We start from the raw sequence: 14,487 nt of genomic DNA on the forward strand, positions 1-14,487 counted from the left end.
GGGAGCGGCGGCGGCTGCTGTGTTCTGGTGCGGCGGCTCCTCTTCTGTGTGGGGCCTCTGTGCTGTGGGGTGGCGGCGGCAGCGGCATATCTTTATCCAGTTGGGGCTCCTCCGGCATCTCCTTAGCCCTGGAGGCCCCGCCGCAACTCCATCGGTGCAATGTGGTGGCCTCCGGGAAAATGGCCGCTGCTCAGATTCAGATCTCGTGTCCCGAGATTTCGGGACGAGATCTGAATCTGAGCAGCGGCCATTTTCCCGGAGGCCACCGCATCGCACCTATTGAGCTGCCTCCGGGAAAATGGCCGCTGCATTGCACCGATGGAGTTGCGGCGGGGCCTCCAGGGCTAAGGAGATGCCGGAGGAGCCCCAACTGGATAAAGATATGCCGCCGCCACCGCCACCTCACAGCACAGAGGCCCCACACAGAAGAGGAGCCGCCGCACCAGAGCACAGCAGCCGCCGCACCAGAGCACAGCAGCCGCCGCCGCCACTCCCAGCACTGAGACCCCCACGCTGCACCGCTACGATAAGGTAATGGGGGATACTCACTTTCCTGTGAGACGCCCCCTCGGCATCAGGATCACTCCCCCCCCCCCCAAAAGGCACATATTCACCGGCCCTATAAGACGACATAGGGTGTATAAGAAGACCCCCGACTTTTAAGAAGATTTTATATTTTAACTGGTAAAGTTGGGGGGTCGTCTTATACGCCCAGTCGTCTTATACGCCGGAAAATACGGTATATATGGATTCTAGACTCCCGATTCTTTAGAATCGGGCTGCCATCTAGTCTCTATATAATAACACACTGGGTAATTTGTTTAATGAATGATGAGATTCTTCTGCATTTCTGTACAGAGTGAACCAAGTGAATTATGCCAAGTACTGCCCATACAGGTGTGTTGGGGGCCCAGATCTGTACGGGGCCCTCCGGGGGATTCCCCTGTTGCCTTATGGGCCAGTCCGAGCCTGTCTATGAGGAATTTTGAGGAAATAAGATGAGCATCACTTTTTATCCAGCACTCAGGATCTAAAAGAGGATGTTCTTAAAGAATGAAAAAAGATTAATCTTGCAATATGTCGTCAACTTGTTCATTCCATGTCTAGAATACTTGGTGCTGTGGTTAAAAATCATGGAGGTTGTAACGACATAGTGATGAAACTACTGTGCCGTGGTCTGAGGACATCCTGAAGGGACATAGCTGGGTGAACACCTGACTCTTCTCTAGAGCCCCTGATGTTGGTGTTAGACTTGGTTCCAGATGGACACCAGGTGCTACTCCAGGACGGACATTGGATGCATGGCAGCTGACCCCTAAGGAAACGGAGCTGAAATGGCCTAGAAAGGGAAAACTTGGCTGGTACAGGCAGGCACGGCAAGAATACAGGAATGACAAGTGCTGGCGGGAACAGATGTTATCTAGGCAGGTGCAGACAGGAATGGCTGGTGTACAGATGTTCACGACAGGTGCAGACTGGTATGGCTGGTAAACAGGCAGGCACTGGCAGGTGCAGACAGGTACAGCTGATATACAGGTGAGCATGGCAGATGCAGGCTGGTATGGCTGATATACCGGTGAACACAGCAGGTGGAGGCTGGCATGAGTAGTGTACAGGTGAGTACAGTAGCTGCAGGCAGGTATGGCAAGCACGGCTGGTATACAGGCAGGCACAATCAGGTACAGGCTGCACTGGAAGACAAACTAGAACAGGCAATCTGAGAACTATAAATCATGCAACAAGCATAGCTTACACAGGTGGAGGTGCTTTAAATAATAAGTATCTCCAGGCCATTGGCTGGGGACACTTAGGCGCTGTCTCTTTAAGAGGGCTGGAGTGCGCATGCCCCAAGAACAGTGCCTGGGGATCTGTGAGCCATGTGCAGACCTTGGGCAGCAGCAGCTCGAGGAGGAAGTGTAGGATGGGGGCAGCGGTGGTAAGTCGGCGTCCCTGCTGGAGGAGGAGGAGGGAAGCATGGAAGGATGCTGGCGCTACAAAGGTCATACAAAATACTAGATGTAGTAGTTGTTGATGTGGGGTGTACTTATTTTTGCATTAACTTATTTGAATGAAACTGAAGATTTTGTAATGAACGTTATATTAGAACCTTACATTCATGTTATGGGTTAAAAATGTTCTCTGAAGCCCAGTCTTGTCAAAATGTTGTAAGTTGTTATTGTGTTCAGTGAGATATTGATTAAAATCGTACATTTCAAGGGGGGCGTACACATTTATGCTGAGCACTGTATAAACGGATACATAATAACCTCTTCATTTATTAAATTCTACTAAATAAAAGTGCTTTTTGTCACCAAATTTCAATAAAAACTGCACAGATTAATAAATGCATCTGTCACCTGACGACATTGGTATGCTTACTTTGAAAACCTATGTAAGGCTGGCAGAAAAATCTTGCAAAAAATATATTTTTTAAAGTCTAGCTACAAAGGAAAACTTTCAAAATGAACCATACGGACAATCAGATATGGATTTTGAAAGTAAATACACCAGTCTCATCAGATCAGGTAAATAATGTATGCAGTTTGCATTGTGAAATCTGGTGACAGATTTACTTTAAAAGGTTCTGTGTCATTAAAGTTTCTCTTAATTGTAGTCTTTGCCTTTTTTGTGGCTGATACCTGAAGCAAATTTTTGTGGTACAGAAATTAGAAATCAAAAAAATACTTTTAATGTTTAATCTTCATGTACATTACCCTAAAGGGTCATAGTCGTCTTTGGTGGTTTTCCTTTATATACATGCAGTTATTTCCACTATTATTTCCTTTTCATATTTATACACATCTATAGTAAGCAATAAGCATTTATCACAAAAAATATAAAACACAACTATACTATAATGAAGCAACCATAAAATTATGTGAAATAGGTCATTTATACAGTGTTGTTACAATGATCACTGATTATGCAGTAAGAATTATTACAAGTTATGTCCAAATGTTTAAACAAATATTAATTCCAGTTGGTAAAATGGGCAGGATCTGAGACCAGTGAATAATCACTGTCATCTTTTCCTTTTTCCTGGGCAGACTAGGTGCTACCTCGCCAGAAATGATACAGGGAGGAATTACTTGTGGGATCCTTCATCTGTTCTTATCTTTTGATTGGTTTGCTTGGTAATCTCCAAAACAGAAGACCTGAAAAGCAAGTGAAATTTATCATGATTTATGCCAACATGCAATAATCTAATTTATAAATATTGCATCAATTAAATGTATGAATTTCAGTATTTTATATTAGCAATTATAAATGTTGTTATGTGACCCACTCCGATGAGATCATGTTACTATACATATATTATCTTCTATATTACTATGATCTTATGCATTATTCTATAAAACTTGTTTCTCGTATTTGTTAGCATACAACCAATCCTCAGGGAAAAGCCTATTGAGGAATAACACTATTTCTGGAATTATGTTTTGTATCCTGCATTTTCACAAGTTTTCCCCTCTACAGGCTCGACTTCTTTATTTTCCATTGACTCTTAGGCCGGTTTCAAACGTCAGTGGCTCCGGTACGTGTGGTGACAGTTTTCTCACGTACCGGAGACACTGACTCACGTAGACACATTAAAATCAATGTGTCTCTGCACATGTCAGCGTGTTTTCACGGACCGTGTGCCCGTTTGAAAAACACGGAGACATGTCAGTGTTCATGGGAGCGCACGGATCACACGGCCCCATTAAAGTCAATGGGTCCGTGTAAAACACGTACCGCACACGGATGCTGTCCGTGTGCCGTCCGTGTGCCGTGCAGGAGACAGCACTACAGTAAGTGCTGTCCCCCCAGCTTGTGGTGCTGAAGCCGCCATTCATTTCTTCTCTCCAGCAGCGTTCGTTGGAGAGAAGGAATGAAAAATCATTGTTTTTTTATTTTTTTGTGTTTAAAATAAAGATCCTTGTCACCACCCCCTCCCACCCCCTGTACGCCCACCCGCTGGAAATAAAATACTCACCCGGCTCCCTCGATGCTTCCTCTCAGCGCCGCAGCTTGTCCTGTATGAGCGATCACGTGGTACTGCTCATTACAGTGATGAATATGCGGCTCCACCTCCCATAGGGGTGAAGCCACATATTCATCACTGAATGTGAATGTGAATGTGATGTGGGGTCCCCCTATAATTAATACCCAGAAAGGCTATGCAGCCAGCTGCGGGTGTTAGGACTGGCGGAACGCACCAAATATTAATTAGAGGCGATATAAGATTCATTCGCAGTCCGGGGTCCACCGTGCAGAAAAGACACCTGCTGCTCAGTAATGACGGATTATATGGCGGTATTAAGAGAAGACACACACGGGTTAGCTTCACCCGGTATGAAGGAAGCGAACCCAGTTGTGTTACAGGGCCGCGGTACCGCACAGAGAGCGCAAGCAAGGAGTCACAGAACTCTGCCCCAAGACTCAGGGTAAGAGTCCCTCTAGACCTCTTGCGCTCGACACCGTTACAGTGGTGTCAGGGAAAAAGCTAAACTAAATAGATTTAACACACTGGGGCGTGCAGCACCGCTCTGGCGGACACCAATAACCACCCTAACTAGGGACTGGAAAGCACACTGGTTGCCCACGGTGCCGCACTGGCCAATGCTGCTAATGGATGCTGTGAGATTGTGCCTTGCGCTGGATGGCACTAACTGGCGCTAGGCAGCTTCAACATTCGGGAGCATTCAACAACTCTACCACTATAAATAGCACAAAAATGTATAAATTTTATTTTGTCAGCCAAAAAAAACACACCACACTATTAAAACCATTTAAAAACCAGACTAGATCCTAGCTTCTAATTAGGGAACCACCCCCCTGGACATGGTAAAGGTAGAACACAATATACAGGTAAATAAGTCAAAAATGTAGCAGTATATTCAAATTACAGTGATGTAACTGTCATCAATATGAATATATTCAAATAGCAGTAATACAACTGTCATAAATATAAATCTGAATATACATCTGGATATAAGCGCTCCTCCCAAAAGGATATCACTATTATCACACATAACATTGTTGGTATGGCACAGCTCGCAGCATGATTAATAATTTTGACAAACAATGAGGGTACACTCTTACTGCTAATTAGTGCCTGAATATTTGTATAGCAAATACAATGTAAACATTAAACCAATGATAATTACATAGATGTGAGCCGAGATGATGAGATCAAATGGTGTCAAAAGACAACCAGGTTTTAGGATAGATGGTCACAGAGACAAAAAAGAAATAAAAGATATTGTATATAAGCAATTGTCTCCCACCAAGGATAATCACCCCCAATGTCCCTACGGGTCTAGGGCTCAGTGCAAAAAAAGAGAGAAGGTGTATACCTGCTACTGACGAAGCCACTTTAGGTGGCGATACACGTTGGGCTTTACGCCCCCTGGACCTCTGGGTGATAGGTAGTATGTCATGGTCATGTTCTCTGGGCAGCGCTATCTTTAACATTTTCCTGGAGGCACCTAGCACTGAGTCATTGTGCGGTGCTTCATTTCATCTATAGGTATACACCTTCTCTCTTTTTTGCACTGAGCCCTAGACCCGTAGGGACATTGGGGTGATTGTAGGATGCGCCAATTCCGGCACTTAGCCTCTGTCTTCCCACTGCCCTGTAGCGGTGGCATATGGGGTAATAAGGGGTCAATGTCACCTTTGTATTGCACGGTGACATCAAGCCCAGTTAGTAATGGAGACGCGTCAATAAAACACCTATCCATTACTAATCCTATAGTAGTGAAAGAGTTAAAAAAAAGACACAGCCAGAAAAAAGTAGCTTAATATTCTTAATTTCACCATACTTACAACCACCATCAATCACCTGCAAAAAATAAAAAATAATAATCCATCCGTATACTCCCTGGTCCGACGCAATCCAATTAATAACGAGTGTCCCACGACGATCTCCCCTATAGAACAGTTACATCTGGTGATGTCACTACTCTATAGGGACTCCTGTGATGCACTGACAGGAGATAATGGCTCCTGCAGTGCATCTCTGAAGAGGTTACCTGAGTTCAGGCTTGCTTTACGGCAATTCTGCGTGGGAAATTTCTCACACAGCGTTGCCGGCGAGAAAATGAACTTGTGATCTCTCTCCCGGCAGTGGCGGAGGGATATACATTGCGGAGGTTTACCTCGCTGTCAGTTCATTGCGGGGGCCCCTGTAGAGCATGGACATCGCCCGATGTCACTGTTCTACACGGGAGATCGTTGTGGGACACTCGTTATTAACTGGACTACAGTGGAAAGGTAAGTATAGGTTGGTTTATTATGTTATTTTTATTACAGGAGAATCGAGGGCTTTGGGGAATCGAGGGCTTTGGGGACTATGTGATTGGTAAGTATGTGCTGTATATTATGTGTTGTATGTTATGTGTATGTGCTGTATGTTATAAGTTGTATGCTCTGTATGTTTTTTTTTTTACTACTGAACACAGCCATTGTCTGATGTGATTACTTTCCCATCATCGGCAATGCTGTCACTGTAAGCATTCATTGCCAGATGGGAGCAGTAATCCCATCAGACAATGGATGCGTGCACAGACCGGCACACACACAGGGACACATACACATGCAGACCCCCGCACACACTATGCATGCACATAGCTCCACCCACACTCCACCCACACACTCCCTTCTCCCGATCTGCAGCATTTCATCCGCAGCTAAACTGCAGATCTTTTTTACATCTGCGGTTTTGCTGCGGATGTGCCTGAATCAATGGAAGTCAATGGGTGCAGAAACGCTGCAGATCCGTCTAAAGAATTGACATGCTGCTGGAAAAAAAAAGCTGCAATTCCACGCATTTTTTTCCGCAGCATGTGCACAACAAATGGCAATTTCACATTGACTAACATTGGCTGTGCACTACACTGTGGATTTGATGATAATCCGCCAAAAACGCTGCGGAAACGTATCAAAATCCGCAACGTGTGCACATAGCCAAAGCACTACGCCAGTGGGTTTTTTCTATTACTGCATTCACAAGATGGCACAAGGGGAACGAATTGACAAAAAAAACACCTGTGAATACGCCAGAGGGTGATTATATGACCGGGTGCAGGGGGCTTAGATTTAAAGCACTACTGCAGTGCTAAAAAACAAAACAAAATGCTGAAGTGGTGCTTTAAACTCCCACCCTACAAATTTAAGCTGAAATGTGGGGTACACGTATTTATCAACCACTACCATCTGTTTCTGTTTTCATAATAGTCCAGTATTCTAGATTATAAAAAAACAACATCTTTCTGGCGTCTTTTGCAAATTATGAAATCAATCTTTGAATATTTTTTTTACATTACTGCAGCGTATTATTTTATCTCGAACACTTAACAGACTCCAGGGAAATGAAATGGTCTGGGAAAGGAAATACATGAAATCAGTAGGCTATTTATCAGCATGAACTTCAGTACAGTTCACTGGAAATATACAACAGCGGTTTCAAACCTCACCACGGCGCAGTACGGCGTGATTTCTCTCATCTACCAATCACTATGCACCTTCTAACAGGTTGTAACATTAACGATGGTAACAAATAATAAACCAAATTAGTCAAAGTTCATCCAGTACATTTTCATTATTACGATCCGGAAACCAGTTGATATCTGATAGTTTTAAATTAAGAGTAGGCTTATATTTAGCCACTGCTTAAAATGTATAGATTTATATCTAGGATTTCTTTCTACTAGATAAAAATACATGTTCCCCCAGAACTGGAACTAATTATTCTGATCAACATAACCAACTGTTAGTGCCCGGAACCACCAACAGTAGCACTTGGCACATCGTGCACTTACCCCAGCAGCTCCTCTCTACACCCCTGAGATATAGATGAACAATGTGTGAAAACACACAGGGTCAGATACTAATTGTCTAATTCTCAGTGTGAACTTAAAGGGAACCTGTCACCAGGAAAATGCAGTCCAATCTGCTGGCATCATGCTATAGAGCAGGAGGAGCTGAGCAGATTGATATATACGGTAGTTTTGAGGCAAGATTCAGTATAATCTGTGATTTAATAATGTAATCGTCTGCTCTTTCTGGGATTCTGGGTCCAGTAGGCGGTCCTATCAGTGACTGACAGCTCTCTCTATATGCACATGCAGCGCCCCAGAGTCCTGGTCGTTGCAGTACTGATGCTCCGCCACTAAGGGGCGTGATGGTACGTCTGATGGCACTGAAGGAGTTCACCTGACCAGGTATCACAGACACCAATGCACTTCACAGTCTGGCCTCCAGGGGGAGCAAAGGACGCTATGTATTAGGCCACTCCTCACAGTCTGGTAAAACTGGGGGTTAGATAGGAAGTTAGAAAGAAGCTGACTGGGAATCGAACAGGCAACATCCTGTGGCAGAGGGTGTTGCGGGGAGAGACTCAGGGGGGTCCTTGTCAGGAGTGGGATCCTGGCAGAGACCTAGCGAACTAGAGAGAACGTAAAGGGACCGCGCCTGCACTTCCTTGCGGCGGTGCCCGGAGAAAGGATAAGAAGCGAGGTGTATTGAGGAGGGTGAGAAACGAGATCAACACAACAAGGAGAAACGCCAGTAGGAGTCGTGCTGTAAGACCGAGGCAACATCCTACTGAGGCGCGCAGCCGGTGGCCGGAAACGCCGAGGAAGTATAGAGCTCCAGGCCTAACTTCAAACCTACGGCAGGACAGTCAGTTATAGGCGGGCTGTCTCACCCTAATCACCTAAGAAGACATAGGGGGCAACATTTGGAGAGGGGCGACTCTAGGGTCCCGGAAGAACTCCGAGCCTACCCGTCATACGGGTGCATCCTAGCCATATAATCTGGGGGACGAAGCAGAACATCTTGATCGAGTTGTGAGGGAACTTCAGAAACAGACACAACAGTTGTGGGGACTATCCCGTAAGCACCGCAGGGGAGGACCGCAACACACAAGCGCTAAAAGGTAGGCACAGATTTCCACCTGCAAAGGGAGCTCTGGAGGTGCCATCGGACCGGCCGGACTCTCACCGCCCAGTTAACCGTATTCCAGACTGAGGATTCTGAGCCTTCAGTAAAGAGGTAAAGAGACTGCAACCTGGTGTCCTCGTTAATTACTGCGACCGGCACTGCACCACATCATCACCACCACCCACACATCGAACTGTTATTCCTTTATTGGATCCCCCTTAACAGGGTCACAGGCCCAGGTCTAGCCACCGTGACATCGCCAGAGCCAGAAGGGAGACCCGGTACTTAGGACTCGGTGGCCCTGTGGTAGGGGGCGCACCAACTTGGCGTCACGAACAGGATGTACTTAAGCCTGAAGAATCAGGTCATGTGTGCCTTGGGACTGTGATTTATTGTACTTGGACTGTGACTTATTGCAAAGACTGTGCACTGCCATTTGCCGCCAAAACCCGCCGCCATTGCAGCGCTACAGGGAGCGCAGAGGAAGAAGAAGGACGTGCCATGGGAGGAGATTACCAAAGCGGCGCCAAAAGCAGTGACCGCCCCCTCCGACTTCTGCTGCGAGATGATGACCTGCCCAGAAGCAGAGGAGAACCACCCCCTGATTTGGAACGGCGGGAAAAGGACCAGGAAGAAGAAGTCAGCGACATGGAGGACGCCATGGCGAGCCACCCGGTGCCGCAGCGTGGGGTAGGAGCAGAGGACTCCCCCAGCTACCCGGAGGGGCACCGCAACCAGGCCTCCACTGCTGATATTGACTTCCTGCAGGCCGGAGTGGATGAACTCGGCGACCAACTCCGGCGGACGCAGCTGAGCACTGAGGCCGGGTGGAAGAAGACCTTCATCGGGAGCCTCATCAGACGTCTGTTGGCAGCCTCGTCTGGTCCGGAGCAAGAAAGAAGTTCCAGCGCTCCGAAGCCAGAAAGCAAGGCCCTGCCGGAAAGCGAGCTGCTGCAAACGGAGATGACAATGCTGCAGCGCAAGGCCCTGCAACTAGCGTTCCAGACCCCAGCGGAGACGGAGCAGATCGGCACAGGAGGGACCGCATCTGAAGCAGGTATGAAGAACGACCCTGCCTCGCCAGCAGAGGACTTGCTGATAGGCCCCGTTGCGGCACCCCCTCTCCCTGGGACCTATAGACTCCGGCGCCTTACACCCTGGGATCGGGCCACGGATATGGAGCACTTCTTAAAGGCCCCGATCTCGCCGATCACCTTGCCGAGCGAGGTCTATGCGGAGCTACGGTCGCCAGAGCGAGAGTAAACCTCGATGCCATGGATATGTAAATAGTTAACTGCTTGTTTCCCTGCTTTTTGCTGCTTTAAATCCGACTAGGGTTATTCTTAAAGGGATCCCTCCATTTACCCGGGATCCCTATTGCTTTTATTTTTGCTTTTATTTTCCTTTTTGCTCCCTGTTCACCCATGTTATAAAGACTACCGAATCATGGACGGTGAATGATTCACAAACTGTTTTGTAAATAGTTTGCACTTTCTTAAAGGTGCCCTCTACTGGTTTTACAAAGAAAAGGACTCTTTGCGAAGAAACTGTTCTTGTAAACAGCACCGGAGTCCTTGCTGTATACGAACTTGCAGCTTGAGAAGTTGCACTACCTCCGAGAGACTTGGTCCCTTCTTAAAGGGGACGTTCACCAATAGCACTTAAAGTCGAATAATGCTTACATGTCAAAGTTATATGTAGAAAGCTAGTTAAATTGTAAGAGATGCTTAATAATGTGTTAGAGAATGAGGACAGGAAGTGAACCCGTATGGGGTTAGTCGGTGAGTCCTCCTAGGAGCCATACAGAGATGGCTCAGCGATCTTGAACTGAGAGAAGGATGATAAGTTCTATACTGTGTATAGTAGCAGAAAGGCAGTAGGCCCGGGCGAGAAGGGGCGGTCCTGCAACAGAGCGAGAGGCAGCAGGCCTGGGGCAGATAGACAGGCGGTCCTGCAGATGTAAAGATGGAAAATGAAGAAAAGTTGATTAGCCTTATAGTGTTTTATAAGAAGGTCTTTAGTGGATTCAGCATATACGTCCTTAAATGCGATGTTAAATTATTGTTCAAAAATTTGCACTTAGTAGAATACCAGGTTGGGTCAGAAAAGTTATTTATAGTATGTTATTTAAAGTATTTAACCATGTTTGCAACGTTCAAGTGTCCTCACCTCCCCTAAAGGGAAGCTCTGTTAAAAGTTTACTTGTTTATTGCATTTCAAAAATTGTATGTCTTTTTGCTGACATGTATTGTTGTTTCTTCCCAGTCCAGGAGTACTGGATTTAACCGGGGGGGAGTGCAGCGCCCCAGAGTCCTGGTCGTTGCAGTACTGATACTCCGCCACTAAGGGGAGTGATGGTACGTCTGATGACACTGAAGGAGTTCACCTGACCAGGTATCACAGACACCAATGCACTTCACAGTCTGGCCTCCAGGGGGAGCAAAGGGCGCTATGTATTAGGCCACTCCTCACAGTCTGGTAAAACTGGGGGTTAGATAGGAAGTTAGAAAGAAGCTGACTGGGAATCGAACAGGCAACATCCTGTGGCAGAGGGTGTTGCGGGGAGAGACTCAGGGGGGTCCTTGTCAGGAGTGGGATCCTGGCAGAGACCTAGCGAACTAGAGAGAACGTAAAGGGACCACGCCTGCACTTCCTTGCGGCGGTGCCCGGAGAAAGGATAAGAAGCGAGGTGTATTGAGGAGGGTGAGAAACGAGATCAACGCAACAAGGAGAAACGCCAGTAGGAGTCGTGCTGTAAGACCGAGGCAACATCCTACTGAGGCGCGCAGCCGGTGGCCGGAAACGCCGAGGAAGTATAGAGCTCCAGGCCTAACTTCAAACCTACAGCAGGACAGTCAGTTATAGGCGGGCTGTCTCACCCTAATCATCTAAGAAGACATAGGGGGCAACATTTGGAGAGGGGTGACTCTAGGGTCCCGGAAGAACTCCGAGCCTACCCGTCATACGGGTGCGTCCTAGCCATATAATCTGGGGGACTAAGCAGAACATCTTGATCGAGTTGTGAGGGAACTTCAGAAACAGACACAACAGTTGTGGGGACTATCCCGTAAGCACCGCAGGGGAGGACCGCAACACACAAGCGCTAAAAGGTAGGCACAGATTTCCACCTGCAAAGGGAGCTCTGGAGGTGCCATCGGACCGGCCGGACTCTCACCGCCTGGTTAACCGTATTCCAGACTGAGGATCCTGAGCCTTCAGTAAAGAGACTGCAACCTGGTGTCCTCGTTAATTACTGCGACCGGCACTGCACCACATCATCACCACCACCCACACATCGAACTGTTATTCCTTTATTGGATCCCCCTTAACAGGGTCACAGGCCGGGGTCTAGCCACCGTGACATCGCCAGAGCCAGAAGGGAGACCCGGTACTTAGGACTCGGTGGCCCTGTGGTAGGGGGCGCTCCACACAGTTGTACCAAGAAGGCTGTCAGTCACTGATAGCACCGCCCACTGGACTGAAAATATTAGACACAGCAGAGATATAAATGATTCAATCACAGATAATATTGATGATTTTTCTGGAAAATAATATATCAATCTACTCTACTCCCCCTCCTCTATAACTTAGTGCCTGCAGATTGGAGTTGTATTTTTGAATGGCACCATTGATTTTACCATGTAGTGAACTGAAAAAAAATTCAAGTGTGGTGAAACTGCAAAAACAGTGCAATTCCACAATTGTTTTTAGGGGTTTTTTTTATTTACCATGGTCACTATATGGAAAAGCTGACCTGGCGTAAGTGGTGAAAAAAAAAATTCCTAAATTTAGATGTAAAAGTTTTTGCATTTGTCCACATTTTCTGAGACCCGTAGCTTTTTTATTTTTCAGGATCTCGGGCTGGTTGAAGGCTTATTTTTTGTGCCCTGAGATGGTTTTCATTGATACCATTTTGGGGTAGATACAATGTTTTGATTGCCTCTTATTGCATTTTATTGCAACGTTGCGGCAGCCAAAATAAAGGAATTTTGATGTTTTGATTTTTTCATTGTTTTATTTTCAATGGTGCATAAGGGGATTATTTGAACTTTTGTGTTTTTTTACTTTTTACTTTATGTAATAGTTCCCTTAGGAGACTTGAAGCTGCGATCGTCTGATCATCTGTGCTATACGTAGCAGAAATCACGATCTCCTATGAATGTCGGGTACAAGTCAGCATTAACTGGCATGGGGGTCTTCTACAGACACCCGGCTGTCATGACAACCCATCGGCACCCCAAGATCACGTGACAGGGGTGTTGATGGGAAGGATTTTTGAGACGCTTTTGTTTTTTGGCTGGCGCCTGTTAATTCCTGCTCGCAGAGATTGACAGCGGGATTTACCTGATTAACAGCCGTGGGTGGAGCTGTGATCCACCTGCAGATGTTGAAGGCACATGATGGCTGATTAAATCAGCTGTCATGTGTGAGGAAAGATGGCTCAGTGCCGGGCCCCTCATAAAAGTCAGGGACACGACATATGTCGTAAATATACATCATATGTTGTGAAGAGGTTAAGGTCCATTCACATGGACAGACTGGTGGCATGATACGACTTTTACTGATCGATGGTCATTTAAATGCATGTTTACATAAGCAGACCGAAGTAAACGATGCACATTGAGCAATCTATGATGTATCACTCAGGAAGCATGGGCTGCCATACTTATTGTCAGTACAAGCTTTTACTCGTTCCTAGGCGCCATAAATGACCGAACGGCGGGACTCAGGCTGAACAGTCAGTCTGTGCTGACAGTCCCTTTAATAAACCATTTTACTCAACTAATGTTTCTATAAAATTACAGGGTGGTCTGTTAAAAACCGCAGAGATTAGGTGATTATGTCATTTAAGGTAATGATCACATAGTTTCCCAGCAAAATTATAAATAAAAATTGGCTACTCATGCTCAAGACTAAGATACACTTACCATTTTTACGACTTGGCCAGAGAGTAATCGTTCTTATTTCCACATTTCCTGTGTTTAGTTATGAAAATAATTGCTATAATCAGAAAAACCACAAAGGCAGGAATTGCTGCAATGTACCAGGCAAAAGAGGAGGCTGTAAAAATGTAGAAAGATAACACTTACTAACATGTACCACAACATAAAATGACAGGAGCGGACAGTCCTCCACAATGTGAGTGATGTACTGTGCATTACTATAAATCAATGTAAAATATGGACAAACTATAAGGGAGACGGGAACTATACAGTAGTTAAAGGGATTGTCCAGGTATAGATATTTGATGACCCATCTACAAAATAGGTCATCAATTGCAGATTTGTGGGGTCCGACAGCCAGTGCCCCCACCAATCAGCTTATTTTTGCTCTGTAAGCACTGAACAGAGTTACTTAGTACAGCCCTATTAAGAGTGCAGGGTTCCCTGCTGCTACTGCTCAAAAGGACAGCTGACAGGGGCTACCCCTTATGGAGCTGTGTTAAGGAGCTCAGTCTGAAGTGTTCACATACAGCCTCCACCAGAGAAAAAACAGCTGATCGGTGGGTGGGTCAGGTGTCGTACTAGCCATACTGTAAATAAGCCATCAATTACCTGT

General features: G+C 46.1%; 1 protein-coding gene across 1 annotated transcript in view; it reads right to left on the bottom strand.

The window, feature by feature from the left end:
- Positions 1-2,666: 2,666 nt before the first annotated feature.
- The window catches only part of IL1R2 (interleukin 1 receptor type 2), a 44,848-nt gene continuing 33,027 nt past the window's right edge, over positions 2,667-14,487 (bottom strand). Inside the window, exons 9-10 of the mRNA XM_077299664.1 lie at positions 13,857-13,989; positions 2,667-3,155 (exon numbers count right to left, since the gene is read on the bottom strand). Coding sequence (XP_077155779.1) covers positions 13,862-13,989 — 128 coding nt within the window. The 3' untranslated portion in view covers positions 2,667-3,155; positions 13,857-13,861. The remainder of the gene's footprint in view (positions 3,156-13,856; positions 13,990-14,487) is intronic.

The sequence above is a fragment of the Ranitomeya variabilis genome, chromosome 3 (assembly GCF_051348905.1).
Source record: "Ranitomeya variabilis isolate aRanVar5 chromosome 3, aRanVar5.hap1, whole genome shotgun sequence".
Taxonomy (NCBI): domain Eukaryota; kingdom Metazoa; phylum Chordata; class Amphibia; order Anura; family Dendrobatidae; genus Ranitomeya; species Ranitomeya variabilis.